Source organism: Dermacentor albipictus, chromosome 2 (assembly GCF_038994185.2).
Source record: "Dermacentor albipictus isolate Rhodes 1998 colony chromosome 2, USDA_Dalb.pri_finalv2, whole genome shotgun sequence".
In the NCBI taxonomy this organism is placed as follows: domain Eukaryota; kingdom Metazoa; phylum Arthropoda; class Arachnida; order Ixodida; family Ixodidae; genus Dermacentor; species Dermacentor albipictus.
Window position 1 is genome coordinate 85613394 of NC_091822.1, and position 26470 is coordinate 85639863.

At 45.6% G+C, this 26470-nt stretch overlaps 1 protein-coding gene across 13 annotated transcripts in view; it reads left to right on the plus strand.

The window, feature by feature from the left end:
- The window catches only part of LOC135900933 (uncharacterized oxidoreductase TM_0325-like), an 85185-nt gene that overhangs the window by 17829 nt on the left and 40886 nt on the right, over positions 1–26470 (plus strand). For all 13 annotated transcript variants that reach the window (XR_010563983.2, XR_010563982.1, XR_010563984.1 and 10 more), the window contains exons 2-3: positions 1307–1446; positions 21274–21366. Coding sequence is in view for 10 of the 13 variants with exons in the window: in XM_065430532.1 (XP_065286604.1) it covers positions 1307–1446; positions 21274–21366 (233 nt within the window). In the remaining 3 variants the exon portion in view is untranslated. The remainder of the gene's footprint in view (positions 1–1306; positions 1447–21273; positions 21367–26470) is intronic.

Here is a 26470-nt window from a genome sequence, read left to right on the forward strand (position 1 = left end):
ATTGTGTACTGCGTGTAGGAAGTTGCCAACCTATACTTGTCAAGGGAAGGAGTATGTTACCGTTGAGCATGTTACCGGGAGTAATCAGGCAATCTTAAGCGACTGAAGCAGCATCACAACTGTGCGGCAAATGGGAGCGCAGCATTTAACGCTGTAGCTCTGCACTATATGCAAACACAGGTCGCAGCATGGGCTGTCAATTAACAGCTTTAATCCCGAAAGTAATATCGCTACCAAACCGCTCTGAGCATGAAACATTGCACAAACGACAGCACATGTGCTATACCCAAAACGTGCAAACATGCCAGAACAGGCTGCTAATTCCAGTGCCCGCGTGGTCTGTGTGGCACCTGTTTCACTTGGTAAGGCTTGTCTTTTACCTTTCCGTTTTATTGCTAATAATTGACCAAACGAGTGCAGAAAGCAGGTATGCAGTTTCATTTTCCTTTTTCAAAAAGCGAATGTTTTTAATACTTCAGAAAGGGAAAACGATCTCCTTGGCCCATTAGCTTCGGCCTGTTCGCGGCGACGAAGACACACCTTTTCTTTGTTTTTTACAGTTGTTGTCGCGTCGAAACTCTATCGTTCTTCAACATTACGGCTTCCTCTTCAGCAGTCTGTGCACAAGCCCAAGAAAACAGGTTGAAGTGGTCGCATCTTTTCACGACCACGTGGCATGCGCCGTGGCACGGCTCACCCTGGCCGCATAAGTCTCGTAACCGCGATTATCTGTGTTAATCTTCAAGCACGCCACAGGCACACACAAAACATATTGACGCGGAATTACGTAAAAGACAAGGTAATATGTACAGGCGCTTGTGAGGACCACAAACAATGCGTGGTAATATACCAACACCCCTAAATATTATTGATGTTGTAATGACCTTGATAGAGTGGCATAAGCTGAGGGAGCGGACTACTGAGCATGCCAACCGTATTCATCATAATTTCTACAAGCTTCAGTAACAACTGTGAAGATCCAAGCGAAAGAGAAACATTACATTAAAACATTTAATGGGTCTTCGCTGGCTCACTTGCAATTCACGCTCTTCTAGACGTATGCCTATTAAGAGTTAGCCTTGGTGTACAATAGTGGAACGTTGTCTGAAACGTTGTCTGTCGTTTATTATGAAAGACAGGCGCCACGGCAAGGCTTTAGTAACACAGTCGGCTATAAAAGGTGATTATGCGCACAACATGAAGTGCAGAATTTTGTACATGTGTAATCGTCCCTTCTAAAGCATTTAGTCATACAATTTGTTAAGGAAATTTTTCTCAGAGCGTACGCACCCATTTCTTATGACAGGCGCCTCGGCGGGCATCGGTGAAAGCACGGCTAAGCATTTCGCCACTCTCGGCTGCTGGCTCTCCCTCACTGGGCGGAACACGGCGAATCTCGAGAGAGTGGCAGACGCTTGCTGCGTACAAGGACTTCCTCGAGAAAAGGCAAGTAGCCATTGGTGCAGAGCTGAAGGTGTTTTACGCCGGATCATGAAATTGAGGGGTCAAAATAAGGCAAGTTCTCATCAACCCCACTATTGGTCGACCTTAGCGCGACTGTAAATTGCGATGGTAAAGTTTACGTAAGAAAATAGAACCGCTGGAATGTAGAAAATTCTATGATCAATGGTCATTATTACGTCCTATTAATTACAAAACACCCGAGGCCTATAACAACTCGAATCATTTTACAGAAGAGAAACTAGAAAACACCGACTAACAGGAGTGTCACGAATCGGGCCGAATTCCTCCATGGTTAGTCAGTTCATGATAGCAATAAGTAGCCAGGACACAACCTAAATAACGTTTACGTGTCATGTTTAATGCTATATCTCACTATTACCCAGTTTTAGGGGGCGACGTTGATCGGTGCAGCAACGCAGGAAATATATACACCGTTAAGGGTTGAGAGCCTCTAGCGTTAATTCGGCGTAGACTTAGCACTGTACAGATTCCTAGGTTATGTCCAAAAACAACACAGAAAGTAATAAATCCTGACAGCCAGCATTGAAGGAACCCAGTACTCATCCGTAACAAATGGCCACAAGGACGTCGTACCAGGAGAAGTATGTCTCCGTGCTACTGAAATAGGCTAGACACTACAAGTCACGTACTCTCAAGCCATGAATGTTAGCATAGCCGTGTCATTCAAAAGAGTTCTACATAATTAGTGAATTCTATTACTAGTGTGCCACTTGAAGACGATGAGACTTGTGGGGGAGAAAGAACTCCGCTAAAAGAGATTATACTTAAGCACAAACTAAAGGGAAAGGAACACGGTTTTGTCGATCATAGTGTAAACGTGGATAGCTCCTATTCCTAGTAAGGTCAATATTTAAGAATTCTGACCAAACCCCTCTCATGATGAATGTTGCCGTCAGTGCGATAAACATTGAAGAAATGTAGCCGCACACCGTATTGCCGCCGGAGGAGACTGTTATGTGCCTTCATGATGTGTGAATGCAGCCCCGATACTATCTCATACTTCTCAGCGAATACTCTACGAAATATAGCGGCACCGTGACGAAGTTCACACGGAACGCATGTTTGAATATAGTCTTGCGAACCAAAAGCTGGCGCTACACTTCTGCACAGGCTGGAACACCAAGGCGAACACGAAAGGCTGAATTCCTTCTTAAGACATGGCACCAGTAGGCGCCAGCTGATGACACATAACTTCATCCGCCTCTTTTCAGTTCACGAGCTTTCTTGAAGTGCCGTCCCAGGGCAACCTATGGTGAGGTACTCAAGGGGGGTAGATAGGGCTTCAAATGAACAACGTCGGTGTTTGGTTGAACCAACGATGCACCCGCATCGGCAGCAGCAAACCTCATACATGACATCGGAGAGTTGTCGCAAGAGGTTTTTGTGATAAGCCAACACGACGAGACGGCAACCACAGGAGCAAGAGGGAACAGGGTAAAAAACTCGCAGTCGCTATGGTGCTTATCGTAGTGGCACTTTTCGTAAGACTGTGGAGACACGAGTTAAAGGTGTGGAATACGAAGAGCTTTGGCAGTCAGGGAAACTGCATTGCAAGCATGAGCGCATGGCGACAGCTGTGCATTTAGATGTATTGTCCAGTGACAAAACAGGATCACGCGCAAGTATTAAGTAAAAGGCAAGTGACAGCGTGACAGCGAGTGTTCTGTTGTAGCATTCAGGAAGACTGGTTGTTTGGGAGTAGTAAGCTGTGGCGACTCGGTTTGAAGTAGAGCATGAGCCAAGGTTGTTATCGATGGCGTTTGACAAGAAGTAGCGCCCACGATCGGTGAGGCACTGTAGAGGAGCGCCGTGATGCACTATAAGATTGCGCAGAAGAAAATTCGCGACGGCCATGGTCCAGCAGGTGGGCAGCGCTCATGTAATAGCGTAGCAGATGGCATAATCGGTCACAACGGCAGCCCATTTATTGCCGACGGTTGACGTAGGGAACAGCCTAGTAGATTGCGCCCCACACAGAGAAAAAAAGGTTCTGTAACAATTTTGATCGGATGAAAAAGCCCAAAGGGAGGGAGGGGGGAACAGAATGGGGCTTCTGGCACTGACACTGGTTACAAGCGGTGACATATCCACGCATACACCGGTAAAGGCCATCCGGGAGGAAATGGGGACAGGCTGGTCGCATTTGCAACATGCAGTTAATACCGAGATGCAAAGCCGTAAGCGCATCACGGAGTCGCTGAAGAACAGTAGAACAAAGCTGCACATGAACGACCAAGATAAGTTCCGCGCCTTCGCAATGCAAATTATATCTGTACAGTGTCCCATCGAACAGCATGAACAAGTCATGTGACGGATCAGGACTTGCAGAACGTGAACGATCCGTGCTAGAGCGCAGACCACGAGCACCGGGCAGTTCGTCTCAAATATGCAAAAACTCAGACATAGACATAACGATATCAGCGTCAGTGTCTGTCGTCTTTGTAGTATCCTCTTGCTGTTCTGCCATAAGAAAGGGACATCCTTTTTGAAAAGCTAGTTGAAAGGTTGCGCAGTGCGAACAATCTTTTGGGCAAAGCGTCCGAAGTACGAACACAAGCTAATGAAGTTTCGTACCTTCTTAGCGGAGCGTGGTACCGGGAAGCTTGCATAGCGCGACCTTTGTCTGGATAAGGCTGCATACTTGAAGCACGGATGAAGTGTTGAAGAACAGCAGTTTGCGGCGACCAGTGCAGCATTTTGACGAGTTGAGTTGAAGGTCAGTGGTAAGAAAAACCGCAAATGCAGCGAGGCACATGAGGTCGCTTTCACATGCCACAGTGAAAGCGATTACATCGTCGAGATAGACATACTGACAACTGCAAACCCCACACAAAATTGTCCGACACTCTCTCGTAGGCCGCTGGTGAGTTGCAAAGGCCGATGAGCTTAACTCAAAATTTGTAGGACCGTCGCGTGTTACAAAGGCAGACTTCTCGCAATCCTTCGCGTCAACTGCAATGTGACAGTATCTCAAATGGAAGTACACCGATGAAACATATACCGCGATGTGAATGCAATCAAGTGCATCATCGATGCGAGGCAAAGGATAGACGTCTGAGATTATCTTGTCTAGATGGCGGTAGTCAAAGCAAAACCGTCAGGTGTTGTACTTTTTTTACGAGCACGACTGGCAATGCCCATGGTCCAGCCGATGGTTTGATTATTCTTTTCTGTAGCACCTTCGTATCTTCACGTTGCACGACATCTCGCTCAGCCGAAGCTACTCGTTAGGGTCGTCGACAGATTGGATTTTATTAATAGAATGGGTGACAAAGAACGTTTCGTGGAGAGGACTCTCGTCCAGGTCGATACTATAACGACAAGTGATCAACAGGCGACGAAGTTTTTGAGTCTGCACTTTAAAACAAAGAGAATTCCGTGAACTCTATTTAAGGCAGTATCTGTTTGTCCCATATTTCACTCGCTTCTCGACCCGCATAATAATTCCCCCCCACAGAGTTCTGTTACTGCACCGCAAAAGGGTGCTAGTACTCTTCCGCTGAGTGCTTATGCTCTCTCCCCCCAAGTGTAATAGTACTCCCCCAGACCGAGTGCTTGTACTCCTCCAAACCGAGTACTTCTACTCCTCCAAAACGAGCGTTTCTACTCCCCCAAACAGAACGCTTGTAGTTTTCCTAACAGAGATTGTAATCCATCAGGAGAGAGTGCATGTACTCTTCCCAATGGTGTGAAAGCACTCACAATGTAGAGCCATGATTACGTTAGAAGGAATTAGCAATAGCGTGTAGGGAATATTTGATTCCTTCATAAGCAGCGCCAGCACTTATGCTTAGTGAATTGGATGTAATCTTTGGTCGCCAAGTTACTTAACTGAAACATTTTTTTCTCTTAAAAGGTGAAAACCTTTATTGATCAGTCGACAAATTGAATAATTCCAGAAACACACTGACACACACATAAAATCAGATTACAACGAAGTCCATGAGCTTTACGACACATTTTATAATAAAACAAGTATATTATCTAAAGTTCCTGAGTATTCGACTGTAGAAATATTCTTCATTTTACTTGGCTCCATCTTTTGAACAATAGAGTGTGCAATGCAAGAGAAATATGTGTCACATTGCTGGCCAGCAAACGCATTTCTAGAATAAAATGCAGCAGCTCCTCTAGTAACATCTGTTACTAGAGGAGCTGCTGAGCACGGGGCTGGTAACGTGAATAAATTGTTCAAGAAATTGTTTGAATCATATATAGGACAGCAGCCCATTTGATAATGTCTTGGACAACGTATGAATGTTCCTGACTGTATTTAGAAATGTTCGTAACTCTCATGTGAGGCCGCAGGTCTAGCTATGGTTATAAATATTTAACATCAAGTTATTCATGTATGGGCTGCATTCCATTGTTCCTAAGCGTGTCTTGTGGTTCTACAGGAATATCCCACCCGGTATCAAAGTGGTACAGAGGTGCATAATATTTCCTATTCGGTTGGCGTCCTCACAAAAGTAGTTTCCTGGTTCTGTTTAGATTGATCCATTACACTCCCTCATCTAAACGTGCAACAGGAGACATAAAATCAGACATGTAATCGCGCCATTTCATTACCTGAGCAAAAACAAGTCAGTCTTATTCAGCCTAAGATATGAATTCCTAATGCGTTTTAAGTAAGTTCAAGATAACGGGCCCAACTGACCTTTCTTAGCATGCAGCTGAATGCCTGCGGCAGAGTTTCCAACCAGCACTGGCGCGGCACGTAACTTCTGTGCTCGCAGATTACCTACTTGCGAAGCACAGCGTAAAGAGCGGGGCTTACTATAACGAAAGCATGCCGCCAGCAGAATGAGTCTTTTTGCAATTTGAATTCTTATTTCAACAGTGGGACGTACACACGAGACTGCCAAACTAAATTCAAACACACAAAAGGTACGCTAAGCTCGCTGCGCATAGGCTCGGAATCATGGGCTGGTAAACCAACCATTTTATGCATCCCTTCGCCTCAGGTCTTATTGAACATACCATGGTTCGGGCAGCGCTTGTGATTTTAAAAGCTCTTAAGCGATTAAATCGCTTGGACTTGCCCATCGAACCACCAACGTCCTACAGATGTCCAGCAGAGATCCGCAACGGTACAATCGAACGCCCCTAGACATATGCAAGAAACGTGTGGATCATTACTGGATGCCCATGGGGTCGTCCCATGCACGCGAATTGACATTCCTAGAAACGTCCCACGAACGTCATGATGCGATATTCGGACGTCCAAGATATGTTAAAATATAGATGATTCTTATTGCATAATCCCGAGTACGACATAAGGACATTTTTGTCAGGCTGTAAGACGCTTCAGGGACGTTTTGTTACGAATCGTTGAAAAGAAGTTAGTGGAACATCTGGTTGTGAATTCAGGGTATCCGCAGGACGTCGATATGGATTATAAATTAACATAATAAGTATGTTCCTCATGATGTGCCCCAACAGGGCAGCAGACCTGCTCGATTTTACATACCATTAACAACGTTTGGCCTGGTTTTCTGTTCGCTTGTGAGGCAATGATAAAAGAAACTTCGTGGCTATTGAAGATCCATTCCAGCGGCCCAATAAAGCGACCAAGCATTCTGGTCATGCAAAAGCTGAAGTAACAGGACACAGGCCAGGAATACAGCGCACCGCGTCCCATAGCATGCTAAAGAATGCTCCAGCGCAGCTAAGCATTGTGAACATAATTCCCTGCGACGGTAAGCTAATACATTTGATGCAACTTGATAACATTGCTATAAATCAATACACGTAGACATCTAAGCCATACTTTCTTGTGCTAACAGAAACGAAGCTACAGAACAAAGTTCTGCAGATTGTTGAATGATTTGACAATCTCATTAAATATACAGTATTTATTTCAATAAAACAGTTGCAGGAAGATCACAAGTTCAACTATCAAATGCACTCAGCAGTTCTGAGTAAACCGTATCAAGGCAAACAAACAAAACTAAATAATTTCACCATTAAAGCTCAGCCATGAGGAGATATTTATGGCGCAGCATGGTCAGTAAAAGTGCACACAATTTAAACTGTTTGCAAATGCGCTTTGGGCAGCAAGAAAATTTAAGCATTCGCAGTGGGGCCCCTACGGAAGTTATGATGAGGCTTGCTGTGGGCTCACATGCTTGGCCGCAGGCAAACCAATGCAAACTTTGCACAACAGTTCAGATATCTTATCTGCATTAAATTACCTGAGCCTTTTTCTAGTCCATATTCAGTAGTTACACGCACTAGCACAAGTTATGCTAATGATGTCACAACTACATTTTGCATTAAGGGATTTCTTCAGACTAGTTCAGTGGTCATATAAAGACAAAGATAGCTGCTGTATAATCAACCATTCATACAGCAAAAGTGATCTGCTGCCAGGACGAATTCGGGTAAAGGTCACCAGAGCAGACATTGACATTTCGTTTAGTGACGAGAAAATTTCAGTTAAGCTAATATTTTACAGATGCACCTCGACCAGCAAAAGAAGTTTAAAAGCCATCTGCTAGGGTAGGGGGTACAAAGAAAGTTAGTAGGAGGCCTACTGCAGGTTTGCTTGCTTCAGCGATCGCAGGCACATGAGATACTCGCTTTACTTGAGTGGTGACCGGCACAAATTCACCGTAAGTATTCACAGGCTCGAATGCCTCTAACCAACTAAACAGAAGCTGAATAAGCCCTTTCCGTGGTCACAGCCAAATATTGCTGAAGCCGGCACAGGTACGTTGGAGACTACACCATCAACTAAAGGCATGCAGCATGCTCGCTTCAGCAGCCATAGACACAAAAACACATTGTATCATTTCACCTGTACGGAACGTTAACAGAGGAGTTGTGTGGACTTGCTTCAGCGGTTACGCACAAACACAAATTCATCCTAAAAATTTACGGGTATCAGATAGCCTCCATGGAAGTTACCAGAGGCAGACCGTTGTTGTTTTTCTATTGTAGAAGATACACATACTTCTGAAAAGATCACAGGCATCTTGGTGACTAATCATTTACTAAGGCTTGCTGTAGGCTGCATTCAGCGGTCTCAGAAAAAGATATTGCAGTTCACATGTACGAAGAAATTTAGTAGGGCATTTCTGTAGAGTCGCTTAAACAGTCACAGGGGTAAACATTAGCCCAGAGTTTACAGGTACATCGGCCCATAAAGCATTTACCACTGACTAGATGTAGTTTTCCATCCATGGTTGCAGATGCAGAACAGAAGAGATCACAGGTACGCTACACCATTTACTGATCATATTGCGGCATCGGCTCCCGTGGGGGCGGACACGAAAATGCACTGTTAAGATCAGAGGTACTAAAAACGTTAGCAGATTCCCGTTGGCTTGTTTCTGTGCTGATCATCAATGAAGAATGATGTCGATCCAAAGTGACACCAGGCTGATGGCACGAACAAATCATGCTGCAAAGTATGCAAGAAAAACGTGCTAGAAAGATGTACGAAAATTATTATCCACCATGTGCATGATAACAACCTGCACTTTTAACTGCAGTCTGCTGGTTCTGACAGCAACGTTACGTCCTCGTGGCTTTTAACAAACTTGCTCAGCTGCAGTCATCACAAAAGAAGATGTAATAATTTCAACTCTGTACAAAGATGAGAGGGATTCTCCTAATCTCTACGTCAGTATAGCTTTGCGAAAGCCAAGCGAGATTATAAAATTCAAAGATGTTGCAGTTTCACCCGACACGCGTAGCAGTGATTGCGACAGAAAACAAATAGACAGCAATAATTAAGCAGCTGTACCTGTCATCACCAGTGTACATTACCGTAAACATTCGCTTCCTTGTTAACAAACTTGTTGTGGTACGCAAAGCTAAGTATGAACACATCTTACTGACGGTAAACTCGCTAGCGTGATGAAGCGAGGCAGCAGCGACAAGCGATCCCTTCTTGCTGCTTCCGCCTACAATATATTTCCAGACACAAGTTTACACAACGTTCGACTCAACAGCCACGCGGGAGGAGCGCTCACGAAGCCACAGCCCACTGCGACCCACGTCGGCATCATCGGAATTCCGTCAGTAGCGTACCAACAATTTTTATCCCAATAATAAAAAAAATCAGACGAAAGTCGACTATATAGCTTCGCTAAGAATACAATGAAAATGCGGGGATGCAACAGTCTGGCAATCTTCTTCAGTGCCTCGCACACACGTTGGCCCGCATGATAGTAAATGCCAGAGGAAAGAAAACTAAAGCAGTACGGTTGGTCAACCGCGCTTTGTGAGAGATGCTGCCATTGAAATACAAGTGCCTAGAATATATCCGTTATTCGGCCCTCGAGCAGACGCTCGGTATGCGGACAAGACAGTGAAATCACTGAACCTACACCGTTGTACAATCACTCGGCAGTGAAAACATGCGATAGGCCATCAGAGCGGTCGTTCTCGAGGAACTACAGAAGCTCTTCCTTAGGTCGCAGCCTCAAGTGGCATCAATCGCTGACATCGTCAAAGAGAAGGTTCAGCGATCACTAGGGGTTGCTCAAGTGTAACCGTCATCGCCACAGCCCCAGCCGGAAATGATGACCTTCGCCGCTGTCAAGGTCACCCTGCGCGATCGCACCAGGGCCGTCTAACGCCGCAATTCCGTCGCCCATCGCAGCCACCGCCAGCACACGCACCCGTCGCCCAACGCAGCTACGCGAGGAAGATGGACCCTTGGCGAGCCCCGACTACTTCTCGCTCTGCTATCCCTGCGGAGAAGCCGGCCATGTGTCGCGGCAATGCCCATACCACGACTTGGGACTCTGAGAGTTCTCCGTCAACGCGCCGCGTCCGCAGCTTGGGGAGCGCCCACGTTACATTGCCGACTACCTTGCCGCCACTCAATGAAGTTTTCGGCAACCGTCCCGTTCGCCATCCCCAGGCCGCTACCTGCTGCGCAGCGCCGTCCATACACTGGCTCCGCCCGGGGCCGCACTGCAAGCCCATATCTGGAAAACTAAAAGCAGCAACCGATGTGTGTGCGGCCGCTGTTCGTTGAAGTGACGAAGATCCTCCGCCACCGACAAAAGCAGAAAGAATACGCCGACGAAGGATAATCTGACCACACCACGTACCAGCCACAGGTCAACGCGACGCAGCCGTGATCCCGCGCCAAGACCTAGGTGTAACGCAAGACAAAGTACCACCGCCCTCGACGTGCTTCTCGATGGCAACGCATTCACCACGTCAGTGGACGCAGGAGCCGATTACTCCGTCATTAGTGGAAACATCACCGCCTAGTTGAAACAGGTTACGACTGCATGGAAGGCCCTCAAATTCTAACCGCTGGAGGACACCTAGTGATGACAACTGGAGTCTGCACCACAAGAATTACAGTTGACGACCGCACCTACCCCGTCTCGTTAACCTTCAACGGTGTTCACGAGACGCCATTCTCAGCATGGACTTCCACAACTTACATGGCGCAATCATCCACCTGAAGTTGAAGTCGATGACGCTGTTGGTATATCAAGCGATACCGCCGGGGAGTTGTCGTAGTCACCACGCCTAGAGTTTCTTGAAAATCGAGTCAGCATCCCGCCCCGCTCCAGCATTGTTATTTCCGTCAGCACCAAAACACGCAGACGTAGAAGCCGTCATCGAGGTTGACCAACGTCTACTACTCGACGGTGCAGTTTGTGCTGCTAGAGGGATCGCTCGACTGCGCGGAGGAAAAACGATAGTGTTCCTAACAAACTTCAGCCACGAGTTCATGCATATCAACAATGGCACGACGATGGCAGACGTCGAGGAAATTCTGGAAACCAGCAATGAGGTTGTCTCGGATTCTGCCGCATCTACCCCGATAGTTCCTGGACCAGATTTGGGCATAAGCCCGAGCAACAACTCAGAAGTCTGCTTCGATAATAGAAAGATTGCTTTGCGATGTCATCGAGGATTCGAGAAACACCAGTCGCAAAGCATCGCATCATAACCGAAGAGTGCGCTCTACCACCCCTCCAAAGCCCTTACAGAGTTTCGATGCAAGAACGTGAAGCTACAAGGCAACAAGTCCACGAAATGCTGCGCGACTACATCATCCAGCCGGCTAAAAGCCCTTGGGCATCTCCTATTGTCTTAGTGAAGAAAAAGGACGAAAGCCTACGCTTTTGCGTCGATTATTGTCCACTGAACAAGATCACTAAGGGCATATACCCCATCCCACGAATACACGACGCATTGGATCGGCTTTGCAAAGCTAAATATTTCTCGTCGATGGATCTCAAGTCATGCTTACTGGCAAATACAAGTCGAGGAGAGAGATCGCGAAAGGACCGCCTTCATCACGCCAGATGGCCTCTACGTGTTTAATGTCATGCCATTCGGACTGCTCAGCGCCTGCAACACTCCAGCGTGTCATGGGCATGGTGTTAACAGGATTGAAGTGGCAGGCTTGTCTTCTTTACCTGGAGGACGCTGTTGCCTTCGGCGGAAATTTCGGCGATCACATTAGACGGCTTGCGACAGTAGAAGAGGCCATCAAGTCATCAGGGCTCACTCTGAAGCTGGAAAGTACGGCTTCGCTTACGATGAGCTTCTGTTCCTGGGCCACGTCATCAGCAAATCTGGAGCTCGCCCCGACTCACAGAACACAGCCGCCATCGCAAACTTCCAGCAGGCCACCGACAAGAAGGCAGTGCGTAGATTCCTTGGCATGTGCGCCTACTACAAGCGCTTTCTCAAGGACTTTTGACGCATCGCTGAGCCGTTGACACGTCTAACTAAATGTGATGTCGAGTTAAAGTGGGAAACGCCGCAGGCCGACGCATTTAAAGAACTCAAACGACGCATACAGTCGACTTAGATGCAGCAGTAGACTTCCACGAGTACGCCGATACAGATTCCATACTGACGCTAATAGCCTTGGCCTCGGTGCCATTCGAGACCAGAGAAAAAAACACACTTGAACGGGTGATAGCTTACGCTAGCCGGATGCTGTCAAAAGCGAAGGCAATTATCCTACGACCGAAAAGGAATGCGTCGCCATCGTTTGGCCTGCGCCAAAAATTAGCCCCCACCTATATGGCAGGCCATTCAAAGTCCTCAGCGACCATCACGCGTTGTGTTGGCTAGCGAATTTAAAGGATCCTTCAGGGTGACTGGCGCAGTGGAGCCTCACGCTACAAGAATACGACATCACTGTAGCCTACAAGTCCGGACGAAAACTCTCTGATGCCGATTGCCTATCACGCGCCCCCATTGACCCGCCGCCGCAAGATGACGAGGATGACAATGCCTTCCATGGAATGACGAGCGCGGAAGACTTCGCTCAAGAGCAACGAGCAGACCCTGAGCTAAAAAGCCTCGTCGAGTATTTTAAAGGGCACACCGACGTCCTCCCCACTGCATTTAGGCGAGCCTTGTCTTTGTTCCTGCTTCAAAGCGACCTACCAGTAAAGAAGAACTTCTCACCAGTCCGCGCCAGCTACCTTCTTCTTGTTCCCTCAATGCTGCGTCCAAAAATACTCCACACTTTGCGTGACGCTCCGACCGCTGGGCATCTTGGATTTTCCCGGATGCTTTCGAGGATACAAGAAAGGTATTAGTGGCCGCGCCTGTTCGCCGACGTCGCCCATTACGTCAAGTCATGCCGAGACTGTCAGCGACGCAAGACACCTCTGAAAAGGACAGCAGGATTACTACAGCTGATCGACTCCCCTTGCCAAACAGTTCAGCAGATCGGGATGGACTTGTTGGGACCCTTTCCGACGCCAACAACCGGAAATAAGTAGATCGTCGTGGCGACTGACTATCTCACCCGCTTCGCTGAAATGAAAGCTCTGTCGAAAGGCAGCGCAGACGAAGTGCCGAAATTAATTGTCGAGAACATCCTGCTGCGACATGGCGCTCCAAAATTCCTCATCACCGACAGAAGAACGGCCTTTACAGCGGAGCTCACCCATGCCTTTTTGCAGTACAGTCCGACAAGGCACAGGAGGACAACTGCCTACCACCTACAGTCGAATGGCCTCAGGGAGCGCCGTAATAAGACTCTCGCCGACGTGCTAGCAATGTGCATCGACGTCGAACACAAGACCTGGGATGCCGTCCTGCAATACGTAACCTTCGCTTACAACACGGCGGTGCAATAAACAACACTGATCACGCCGTTCAAGCTGGTTTACGCTAGGAGCCCGACGACGACTCCCGACGCCGTGCTGTCGCACGTCACCGACGAAGACAATCTTGACGTCGCCACATGTCTCCAGCGCGCCGAAGAAGTCCGACAGCTTGTCCACTTACGCATCAAGAACCAGCAGCGTACTGACAGCCGACAGTACAGCCTCCGACGATGCTACGTGAGTAGCAGCCCGGCGACTGTGTTTGGGTTTGGACCCCAAAAGGCCGACGAGGACTCAGTGAAAAACTATTGCGATGCTATTTCGGACTCTACAATATTGTTCCCGGCTCCCTCGTGTTGCTTTGGTCACCATCGCGTTAAGTTGGCCTTTGTGAAAAACTGCATTCCTGGTACATGGGCCTATATCGCATGCTTCGCCAAGTGACCGATGTCACCTACGAAATCGTTCCAGCCACGCCCACTACGTCCTCTGCTGTGACAACCAGTGACATTGTCCATGTCGCCCGACTCAGACCCTACAACTTTCCATGCCCCTTGGATATTTAACAGCACCGTGACGGCGCTTTTGCCGCCGGGGCGCAGTATTACAATATCATCGAGCGATGCTCAAGGGACGAGCCGCCGCGAGAACGACGACGAAGTGGGTCTGTGCCCTTGGCGCGAGTGAATGTCGGCCTGGTGCTCTGGCTCCAGTCCAGTGTAAATAGCCTGTAAATAGCCTCTTTCGTCTGTGTCTTTCTACGCGTAACAATATTGTACGACATATTGGCGAACTGGAATATGAGGTCGGTGCCAGGCGGCATTTCTCACGCTCAGCGGCGCCGCGCACGATCTGAAGTGGTCAACGTGGTGCGTCTTAAGCCCTTTTACGCACACTCATGAACTTCCTTATTTGGTTGTTTCTTTGCCACGGGTGTTTTTGTTTATTCCTTTCGTTTACTTGCAGCATCGGCTCATGCTTATTAAAAGGGGTATATTGACACGTGTACCTCTTTCTTTTCCGGGTGACCGCTTGTCACCGCCTAATAAGTGTTATCGCGAAGCGCAGGACGCGCCTGCATGTATCTGAAGTTTCTGGAATGTTATTGATGGTTTCAATCGCTGTCTCTCACCAAACCTTGTACAATCTTATTCCAAGTAGAACTTTGTAGAAGAGAAGCGGATCCTAGCGCTTACTCTGGAACATTCGACGACTGATGTATAAAAGCCAACGCGCTTGACCCGCTGACCAGATTTTCAACAACCGTACACTGGGACACATAGCACAAGAACGCTCAACAATCGCCGACTGTGTTCACCGCTTTCGTTGAGCTTTGAGTGTAGCCTGTTTTTGTGGGCACAGGTTCACCCAATTAAGTTAGTTCTCGCCATTCACATTTTTGCTGCTGTGTCCTCGACCGTCACTACCACGTGACACTATCAAAAATTTCCGGGTAGGGGGGGGGGGGGTAGGTGATGCTTCACCGTGGTGTTTCAGCACCAGCGCAGCCACCTTGGACACCGCGCATGCCTCCCCCCTCTCACCCCTCTCTTCGCTTTCGTTCGCAGAGATCGCGAATGTAGCAGCTATACAAGCTGTTAAAATAAAGCAGGGTGTTGCACTGATAACTTGTCATAGGCACATCTGCTGTCAGACTGTAAGGCTTGCCAGCCAATAAGCCGCCGCATCGTAGAACATATGGCTCACAAGTAACAAAAGATAATTTAATGAAGTTTTATTGATCAACTTTAGAGGCAATATTACATTTGCAAAATTAAGGGCTGACAGTCAGATGTTGGCCAAAAGCAATTCCGAAAAACCGTCGTAGGTACTGCATCGTGAAGCACTTTGACTGTGGACACCCCTGAGACCAAACTAAAATTAAATAGCGTGTCAGTGACGCTGATCTCCCCACCCTATTAGAAAACGCCAACTGCGTGGGCTCCCATGCTATGGGAATTGCGAGTTCTGTTCGTTCTGATCCATAAAGCCTTTCTTTATTAGGTGCTATTCTCAAACGCGATTGTCCGAGCTGCGGTGCCGCCACAAGGTTGGGAGCGGAATAGAGCACACTTCGCGTCGATTTCTGGTGTCACCTTGCAAAAAAAGAGAGGGCTGCGATGAAATCGTGCCAGCTAAATCTTGAGCTACTGTTGGTCTGCACTCGCAATGTACAGGATAGAGAGATCAACGTCACTGGTGCACTCTTTCATATTTCTTTTGGTGCTGCGGTACTGGGCCGCCCACGGTGCCAAAATACTGCATGAGCTAACGCCCTAGACAATTTTCTTTAGAGAAGAAGTTTTAGTTAAGTTAACAATGTGACTTTGGCTCCTGAATTCCCGGATTTTCGCTATGATTGCTAATTAGGAAGGTATTTACGGTGCCCTAATAAATTTTCTGCCACATTTTGCGCGATACCGAGTTCCCAGTAGTCACAAACACACATAACCAGACAGAATATAGGGAAATATCCTAAAAAAATTGACCTTTCTGCGAAATTCCATGCAGCTAACACAAGACACTGTATTTCTGACATGAAGCCAAACAACAACAAAATAATAAATAGGCGGTTAGCTAAGACTAGGAGACATTGTTTTTATTCAACACAGCGATACTGATACAAAATCAATACAAACGATGCAAAACTGATAAATGGCAAAGTCTATGCAGGGTGTCCCACGTAACTTTAGCCAAAGTTTAAAAATATGCGAATGCCTCGTAGCAGGATAGAACCAAGGTGCTATTGTAATTGTCAATATGCGAATGCCACGTAGCTAGACAGAACCAAGGTAATGTTGTATCATTTGTAACGGTAAGGTAATGTTGTAAAGTAACGCAATGTACATCGAGGAGCCAGTCGCGGGGCAATTTTGCGTGTATTCGCTGGCTTCTTTCATGCTCGGAAAAACACTTTTAAATAGCATGTATGAAGCAACAGAAAGCTTTATCGGGAGTTTTTCATGTTGCTCTACAATTTATTTACTCTTGACAGTTTTAATTTACCTATAATATTTGAGAAGTTCATTAATTCACAAGACTAACAATCTAATTAGTCGGAATGGTATGGTATGAAAAACTTTATTTAGGTCCTGAGGGATCAGTCTGGGACTGATGCGGGCTGCTCCCACGTCGGGACAGAGAGGCTGAGCCGCTCTGCCGTCGCACTGGCCCTCTGGACAGCCCCGAGTTGGTCCGCCAGCACTTGAAAAAAAAAAGCTATTTGAGTGTCTCGAAGCGACGGCAAACATTACCTTGATTCTGTCTTTACCGTAATCACTACCGTGATCTTTAAATTCTGGCTAAAGTTGGCTGAGACACCCTGTATATACTGACGACACACAAACCATGATCGGAGATGAGCGTACCGCACGAGCACGAGAAAAGTTCCGCTAGGGCGAGTAGTTTAGCGACCACTCAGCGAATTAAATTTTTTGCCCGCACATTCGTGTAATTATTGCACCCGACAAAGCTGCCGCCGACAATTCAGCGTCACCCCACATCTCGTACATCGGGTACACGAGCTCGGAATGCTGGGTACTGGAGCATTCTTTACCATTTACGCCCAGCCAAGCCGGCGGAAAGAGGGGCATCTTGAGACCATCTGCAGAGAGGTCGAAACGGTTCGTCATGATGCCAGCAATTGCGGGAAATGTGGCCGGCACCATCACAATTCAAACAAAGCGGGCGCCGATCTGCAGTCCGCCATATGTCCGTTTACCAAAACTGTGGACGACTTCAAGGCTCTTCCTGGGATGACCTAGGTGTGGCAGTCGACGGCTGGCGGTACGGCGGTATGAACACAACAGGTGCTGAACGTCGGACCGATACGGCGTAGTTCATGGAATGCGGCTCATGGCTAAGGTTTGGAGACGACAACACTTGCCTGATTTTGTCACGTATGATTTCCGCGACCGACGCCACTGGCGGTTCCACTGTCCCGAGATTTTGGACTTCTTCGCGAACAATCTATCAGATCGTGCAGAGAGCTGTGAGTGTCAACACTTGTGGCGGCGGCGTTGACACCATTGCTGCTGGTGAAGCGATCGCACTGCCTGCACCGTTGATGAACTGCTCGCTTAATAGCTGTAGCTTCCTTAATAAAATCAGGCACGGTACTTGATGGATTGCGCACCAGTCCGGCGAACAACTGCTATTTCACGTCACGCATGTGGTAACGTAACTTTTTATCGTCTATCATGTTTATGTCGGTGTTACGACACAGACGCGCCATGTCCTCGGTGAACATTGCGACTGTTTCGTTGGGATTTTGAAACTGCAACTCAATTAGCTGCTAGGCACGGTCCCATCAAATCAAATCAAGAAAAATCAAGAAATGAAATCAAGAAAAAGAAATGGGCATGGGCAGGACATGTAATGAGGAGGGAAGTTAACCGATGGTCATGAAGGGTTACGGACTGGATTCGAAGGGAAGGGAAGCGTAGCAGGGGGCGGCAGAAAGTTAGGTGGGTGGATGAGATTAAGAAGTTTGCAGGGACGACATGGCCACAATTAGTACATGACCGGGGTTGTTGGAGAAGTATGGGAGAGGCCTTTGCCCTGCATTGGACGTAACCAGGCTGATGATGATGATGATGGTCCCGTCGGTCGACACTCGCCAAGGTAGCAAGAAGCTGATGGCGGAAGTCAGCCGAGGTCAACAGACTGTCTTTTCCATTCTCATACCACGTACGAGCACTATGACCAAGAGGAAAATAGACATTGAAGAGCTTTTGGTTTGGACTCCACTCATTGATGTTGGCGACGCGCTGAAACTGGTCAAGCCAGTCTTCGACATCCTTAAAGGTGCCGCCATGAGAGCGATCCGGAATCCATCGTTGAAGGGTTACCTGCGGCGGTGTGGACGAACGTACGCTTTCGAGATCCTGTGGCGGGCTGGCGTTGGCCTTGGGCAGCGATGGGTAGCGTCTGCACGAAGGTTCATGCAGGATTGTGAGCTCCGGAACGGGCCTCGCAACCGACGACTGAACGACGCACAGGCATTGCAATGGGCGAAAGAGTGTCCGCGCTGGATGAACGGCTCCCAGGAGGAGTCTGGAGCATAGAGGTGTCTCTCCAGGTACCTCCACCAGTGTCGGGGTTCAACGTTAACAACAGAAAACACGTTGAGCAAGACGGCGCAACAGACTGTTGCAAAATCACCAGAAAAAGACGTCCTCTTCGTTTCTGCAACTCCCCAGTCGCACTAGATGGAGGCCGCTAAAGCACTACCCTGATCGTCGTCTACATGTCTACATACAGCACACGGGAATATGCGAGTAACGCAGAAATTTTCCGGTTCTCATCGCTGAGCCAAGATCTGGAAGGTCAGAGTCCGAGACGCCGTGGGCGGACAGTTGGTAGATGCACCGTCAGCTATCGTAGTATGGGCTTCGCGGCGTGCGCTGTGCAGCTCCGTGTTCGCCTAGCCCGCACCTCCACCACAGAAAATATGTTACCAAGCAGAAACAGGTGTTAGTCCTGTACACAGACTACAGCAACACAAGCAACACAGAAGGCTGAACTCCTTAAAATAGAGCACTAGCAGCTGTTTGCTGATCACAAAATTTCGTCCCGCTCGTTTCCATTCGCTAGTCGTTTGGTTCTCCAGGAAAATACATTCAGACAAGATTGTTTGAATATACATGATATGGGTTCGATTCCGCACGAAGACTGCATAGGATATTATCATCTTTTTTTTTCATTTAGGAACTGAACATACCACGTGACATGTATCGAGCGACTCAATTTGGCGTAAAGATTTCCTTTGAAGAGCGGCGCTTACGCAGTGAGAAGCACCCCGTGGGTGATACCCATTGCCCGACTTGGCTTCAAAGAGGCTCATTAAGAGGGGCATATGCCAAGTGATCCATATTCTCATGAAATATTTTGATACCACATCGGCACATATCTCCGCACACATACTCTGTGACCAAAGTTCAACCGGCGGTTGGTTTTGAATTCACAGTGACCCAAGCTGGAGACAAAGCGACAAGATAAAACGTCCTTTGAAGGTGTGTGAAGTTCGCACCAAATGCCAATCTCATTAAAGTTGCCCTTGCGTATGCTGAATCTTCAATATGATCTATCAACCTGAGACTATAGACGTTGCATTGACACAAGTTGTGCGAAATGTCTTCACATAGAAAGTGCTTCTGTTTTGTGCGCTTTAGCGCGCAAAACTCCCAAAGAATGAATCTCGATTTAGAGTGACACTTCCATGCCTGATGTGGTCAAAACAGAATCGGCAGGCTCTATGTTATTTCATGCTTCATGAAATAAATTAAAACATGACTATTTAGTCTACATTCCGGAGTAGTTGCTGACTCATTCCTTAATACATTGTAAACATAGCACCTGGCTTGTTTGACGGGCCATGAAAATCATTGCTACGGCGATAATAAAACGTTCAATGACACGTATGTATTAAGATATTGGTCACCAATGGCAATTTATTAGGTTGAAATTACACAGCCTCATTTCCTTTGTGCAATACACTGAACTCGTTAGGAACCCTACAGTAATATTTCTTAAAGTGATGATTTATCGCAACTGCATGGCACAGTAGCACACTTTACCTGAGTAGTCTTAATTGTAGTACAATTTGACTCTTCAGAAATATTTCCACAACATAATATGACGGAGCATTAGGAATGTGATCATGCTGAGAGGTATACTGTTATTTAGCACTTAAAATTTACAGACTAAAACAGACTGAAGAATGCGGATATTCCCTCCACCATCAATTTCGCAGCAAATCATTTGATGTAACCATTGAATGTTAACTTCTCTAAGATGTCAAGAGTGGTAGAATGATTGGTGTATTTTTTGCAAACGCTTTCACAAGAGCACTTGAATTCGTAAGGGCAATAACTACTCCCCGACGAAGACAAGTTAACGTTAACTTCAGTTACCTCCCTTATTCTACCTGTGTTGATCCCGAAGCTTAAAAAATCAAGAATTTATACTATCAGTTTCATTCGAATCCAAACCCGCCGTGGTTGCTCAGTGGCTATGGTGTTAGGCTGCTGAGCACGAGGTCGCGGGATCGAATCCTGGCCACGGCGTCCGCATTTCGATGGGGGCGAAATGCGAAAACACCCGTGTACTTAGATTTAGGTGCACGTTAAAGAACCCCAGGTGGTCAAAATTTCCGGAGTCCCCCAATACGGCGTGCCTCATAATCAGAAAGTGGTTTTGGCACGTAAAACCCCATATATTATCATTCGAATCCAAATACAAGGTCAAATGGAAAATAAAAATCCTAGCACTCCCCGTAATTTAATCAACATAGTGCCCGTTATTTTTGGTTGGCAAAGCTATGTGGGGCAGCGGTGGAGCTCCGTGAGTCGCTCTAGGTAGACCTATTTGAAAGCAGCTGTGTGTTGAAGCCCCAATTACTGAAATCTGCATAGCACACAGGTTCACAGGAAGATGCGCAGGGCAGTGACGATGAACAAAGGTCGCAAAGTGACTCGACGGAACGTTTCGACAAAGAGACAGGTTCCCTTTCAAAAAGTTGGCTACAGCTACAGGCACACCTTATCTGACCAACACTCATACTAATAGAAGTCTACATGTTACTGAAAATAGAGCGCTTTGATTCTCGTATTTTTTTTGTAGAATAATCTGGTTATTTCATACACCTGACGGGGACGCACTTCTGTGCGAGCGCTGTGCAGTTTAACCCACTAGTAGATACATATACTAATTTACTTTTTAAACTTTACAGGTGCTTGTCGTACCCGGTGACGTAACAGTGGAAAAGGACATCGCAGATGTGGTGCAGAGAACAGCGAAGCACTTCGGACGAATTGATATCCTCGTGAGTTCTGTGCTCCGCGAATAGCGAAGTCTGTCGACTTTAAGCAGTTACTGCCTCGCAGTAAGTGCAAGAAGGGCCAAATATCGGAACAGCTATGGTAAAAACAGTTCCTTTCCCACGTATATGGTTCCACTGTAAGTTTGATGTACGTTGGCAAAAAATTAAAAAAAAACCCTAGGCAACTTAAGGATCGCCATCATGGTATAAAATACTGCTCTCAGTTTACTTATTTTGATGACTGATGGGCAAGTAAATCCTTGAACGAAAGTCTTCAGTATTTTTAAAAATCGGCTTTCCCAATTTACTCTAGTTTTTGTATTTTCGGTTATTTACGTATACGACGCAGCATAGCTCGGGCCCAAGCAGGAGAGACTAGATACAACACAAGAGAACTTTTGTCCAATAATAAGCCAACAGAACACACCAATAAAGCATCTTAATAAATGCAAGTCAAAAGTAAAAAGTCTGCATTGCGCACACATGAAAGATAAGTAATGTGCGCTGGAATGAAACAAATATACCAACATCGGCAAACAAGTAGAGGACAGTGAGGAGCAGGTCCAAAACACCAAAAGAAAAGCAATTATTCCATATTGGAAACACTTGCACAATAGAGTGTTTTCATTTCTCTGGCAACATTTGGCGGACCAACCATTTTAGCTGACAAGAAATTCCAATCAGCAATAGTAGTTCTAGGCAAGAAACTGCTGAAGTTCTTCGGCATGTGCAAATGTGGAAACTAATAGGAATCCCTGAAATCGCCTTCGTCTCTTTGGCTTTGTCTTGACGAAGAAATCAGCTGTCATTCTTCTGTCACTTTCTCGGAACTTTAACTACACAAAGAACTCTTTGAGAACTGTAAATCATGTACCCTAAAGAATAGCACGATGGTTGCCTTTGCAGTTTCGTCCAACTCTGTCGTGAATGACATTTCTTTTTTCCTTTTTACAAAATTTGCTCCACATATTTGATCACCGGAGAATTTGGCGGTGTGCATGTTCATTTCTTGAGAATGGCAGCTCATTTTTACGATAAGTGCATGTCTACGAAGAGTATGTATTTTTCATGTTCTATTTTTATGTATGTATGTATGTATGTGAAGAGTATGTATTTTTCATTTGCGCATAGTAAAGTCTAAGGGCCGGCTGCGCTGTGTATTGCCCACAAGGTTTGTGAGAAGTACACCTTCGCCATACTATAATGGTTTTCGGAAAAGATGTGTAGTGGGAAAGAGGGGAGGGTGACGTTAGTGTGGAAAGAAAATGCCAGGAAAGTCTAATGCCTTCAGTAAAACTTCGTTAACCTGACTCTCTTGTAGCAAATACAAATAGTATAAAAATAGCTCGACCTACTCTTTTATGGCAACGTTCCAGCATATACATATTTTCACGTGGTAGTGGCGGTGTGCTGAAAGGTAGAAAGAATGCGTAGCACTACAATAAACTACATATTTCATGGGGCGAACTTGTGCCCTGAAGGAGCACAACCTCGGCGGCGGTGAAAGCATCAAGGTTGAACGTGGTTCGTCGGATCGAATATATATCCTCCCGCTCCCTCGTTATCGTTAACTGCCACCGGAATCTCGAAACCAGCGCACGAAACCTATCTAACGAGCCCGTCTGTCTAGAAATAACAAGAGCTTTCAGGAAGCAATCGGACATATTTAGCCCATCGTTGCGCTACAATAAAAACAAACAACGAATCAGCGACGGTGAGCTGTAAAAAGTAGAAGCACACTTTACAGTACTTACTTCGATGCTTAGACCCGAACAGCGTGTAATGATAGGATCACCGAGGTCGCCGCTAATAACCTTACGCCTAAATGAAGGTGTTGACTACATGTACCAAATAACGCAAAAGCTGCACGATGTTCATTATCTTTTTCTGTTCAGTTCATTTCTATCTATGATTACAAAGGTTGCTGTAAATCACCTTGGCCCCTTGCAATACGACTAGCTCTGGGCCCATGCAAATGGATACGAAACACCATTACAACTCAGGCTAACATGTAATGAGATTGGCAAGTACAGATGGCGCTAACAATGTTTTTAACAGATAGTAATAAATTTACTATAGAATAAGAGAGAAGCCAACAACATCCAAATCCGTTACTATTACAATACAGAAACATAATGATTAATAATTACCAATTGCGAAAGATCATAAGAAAATTTTGGAGTTCTTTTATCTTCTTCGGAAGATTATTCTATATTTTCGTTGCCATGTAGGCTAACGTGCGCCTACTGCACAAGTTGCTAACAGATGGTATGTTAAAATTTCTGGTGAGTTGTGTCCTCGTGTGTCTGTATATGGCATGAACTGAGCACGCTGTTTTGAAGCCCCTGACAATGAGGAATGGCATAATGTTAGTTTTTTTAAAAGCCTTTCTATGTGCTCCGTATAACCGGAGGAGATAATTTGGAGCGCTCTTTTCTACAGTTTGATTACTGGATCTAGGTACGATGAATACGTATGCCCCTATGTCTCAATACAATAGGTGAAATGTATATAAAAAATACTAAAGTAAACCATTCGTAGTGCATGCATGACTAAGCCGGCTGGAAACATTTACTATGTTTGTACTGTAATCAAGGGATATATCTAACCTTATGCCGATATATTTATATTCTTAATTGAGCTTCTGTAATTGTTGTCATCGAACCTTCAAAGCTATTATTGGTATTTTAACTTTATTGGACGAAAATACAGCGTGCATCGTTTTTTATGTATTTATGGTGAATTTGTTGTCCACAAACAAGTTTCTTAGTTTTTCTAGTTCTCTATTAGCAGTGTTTTCTAAGGGATTGATATCCTTTCTGGAGATTAGAACTATGGCATCATCAGCATACATTATAGCCTCACCCTTATAAAGCCTTTGAGAGAGGTTGGCATGTACAAGGAAATTATTATCGGACCGAAAACTGATCCGTGCGGAACGCCATGTGTAATGGGAAGGAATTAGACGAGCGTACGTCCAAGGAATTGTCCAAGTGTACGCTCTGGTATCTTTCTTCTAGGTAATTCTGAAAGAAATGTAAACTGTCTCCTCGATGTCCATAATATTGCAGTTTTTTAACAGGACCTGATGATCGACGGTGTCCAACGCTTTTTTAATGTCTAGGAATATGCCAATTACTACTTCGGTGTTATTCAGACAAGTGTTACTGTAGTTTGCAACATAACTGTGGAGCTGGTCGACTTGTTTGGGCGAAATCCGTGCTGATGCGGTGTAAGTATATTCTATTTTGTCAAAACCTTAGGCATTCGCTTGACTATAACCTTCTCGAACACTGTGTTAATGGTAGAGAGTATTGAAATGGGATGATAGTTTTCCAACAGGTTGTGATAGCCGCTCATATATATGGGAAAGACCCTAACTCTCTCCAGTAGATTGGGCTACGTTCTAGTGTTCAAAGCACAAATGAATATTCGCGCAAGGTAACGACACAATAAATCGAAATTATATTTTACAATGCTTAATGACATACTGTCACATCCTAGGGCTTTGTTGGTAGGCATGGAACTAATTGTAGACATTAGCACTTCAGCAATAATATCGAAAAATGCGACCTAGTTTGCTGTATTCGAAGCCAGCGAGCAGCTGCGGGATTGGGTACATAGCAATGATAGGTTATCACCAGCGTTCTTATAAAAATAATTAAATTCATTTGCTTATTGTTGTTTTAAGTGACCGTATAGATTACTGTCAGGAAGCTTGCATTGCTCAGTGGTCCCCTCAATGACTGAATTAATTATTTCCCATAGTTTTCAAGGGAACGCTTGATTTGCTATGATAGCAAGATTGTATTAATCATTCCTCTAAGTCGTAAGTGCACTAATAACTTGTTCCTGAACTACTTGTATTGAGTTCTGTAGTAAACGCTTTCTTTGTTTTCCTTTTGCTTTCTATACTAATAATCCTTGATACCGGATAGCTCTAAGGCACTACGCATCATTCAAGGGTTTATCGGTTGTTCGTAGTATGTTTTTATCGGGCCTTGACTCAGCATTAGGCACTGTAATATCGCATTATTCAAGTATTCATACAATTTATTTGCATCTATGCGTTCGATGACGTGTTAACATTTCTCGAAGCAAAATTCTGTCCACAAGTGTAGCTGTTTGACGACAAGGTTTAGGCTGTTTAAGCTTTGTAGTTACAAGCAAAAACACTGGTATATGATCCAATGAATCCATGTCTACCACACCGGAGGTAATACCTGTAGACTTAAGATTGCACAGAATATGATCAATAAGCGTTTCAGAAGTGTTTCTTACACGTGTAGCGCTTTGTGATGAGATTCACAAACCTGTACGATTCATATAGCGTCTCATATGAAATATTATTGTTATCTAATACGCTTAAGTTAAAGTCACTACATACAATTGTCTCCTTATTTTGGTTGCATATTTTGTCTAATGTATTTTCTAATGCCTGAAGGAAACAAGGGACATTGGAACTTGGTGACAGATAAACCGCTCCTATTGTGATTCCTAAGGAAAGTACAATGATTAACATCTCATATTCCAGTAATGCATGTGTAGTCAGATTAGAACAGACTTTAAACTCATGGTTGGCTTTGATAAACAGCAGAACCCCTCCTCCCCTTGTGTTGCTCTGGCGTGAAGGGGTGATTACGTTGTAAACCGGGAGGTGTACATGGTCGTCGGGTTTGAGCCAAGTCTCTGTCAGAGTGATTGCGTCACATTTAAATTTGTGTTAAGGTAGAAATTACTGTAGGTTATTAATATTTTTGCTAAAAGTACGAATGTTGCAGTGCAAGAGTGAAAATTTACCGCATTCATGAGAGCTGTTGATTTGCTCAACTGTGTTTATGCCCAAGTTCCAGCTCTTCAATTTGCATTTCAATCAGCTATCGAATAGACTATCTGTGTTATGTCATCTTCTTTCATTATGTGGATAACACGGTTCTTTTCTGTCTTCCTTGCTAAAATCTTGCGTTGCAACACCCAGCAGTAGTTCCATTTCTTTTCGTTTTTCTTTTAAATTGTCTTGCCTAGTAGCAGTTTATTTTCAGCACAAATGTGCTTATGAACGTAGACAGCACTTCGCTCTTCGAAGCAGAAGTCAGCAGTTGTAAGC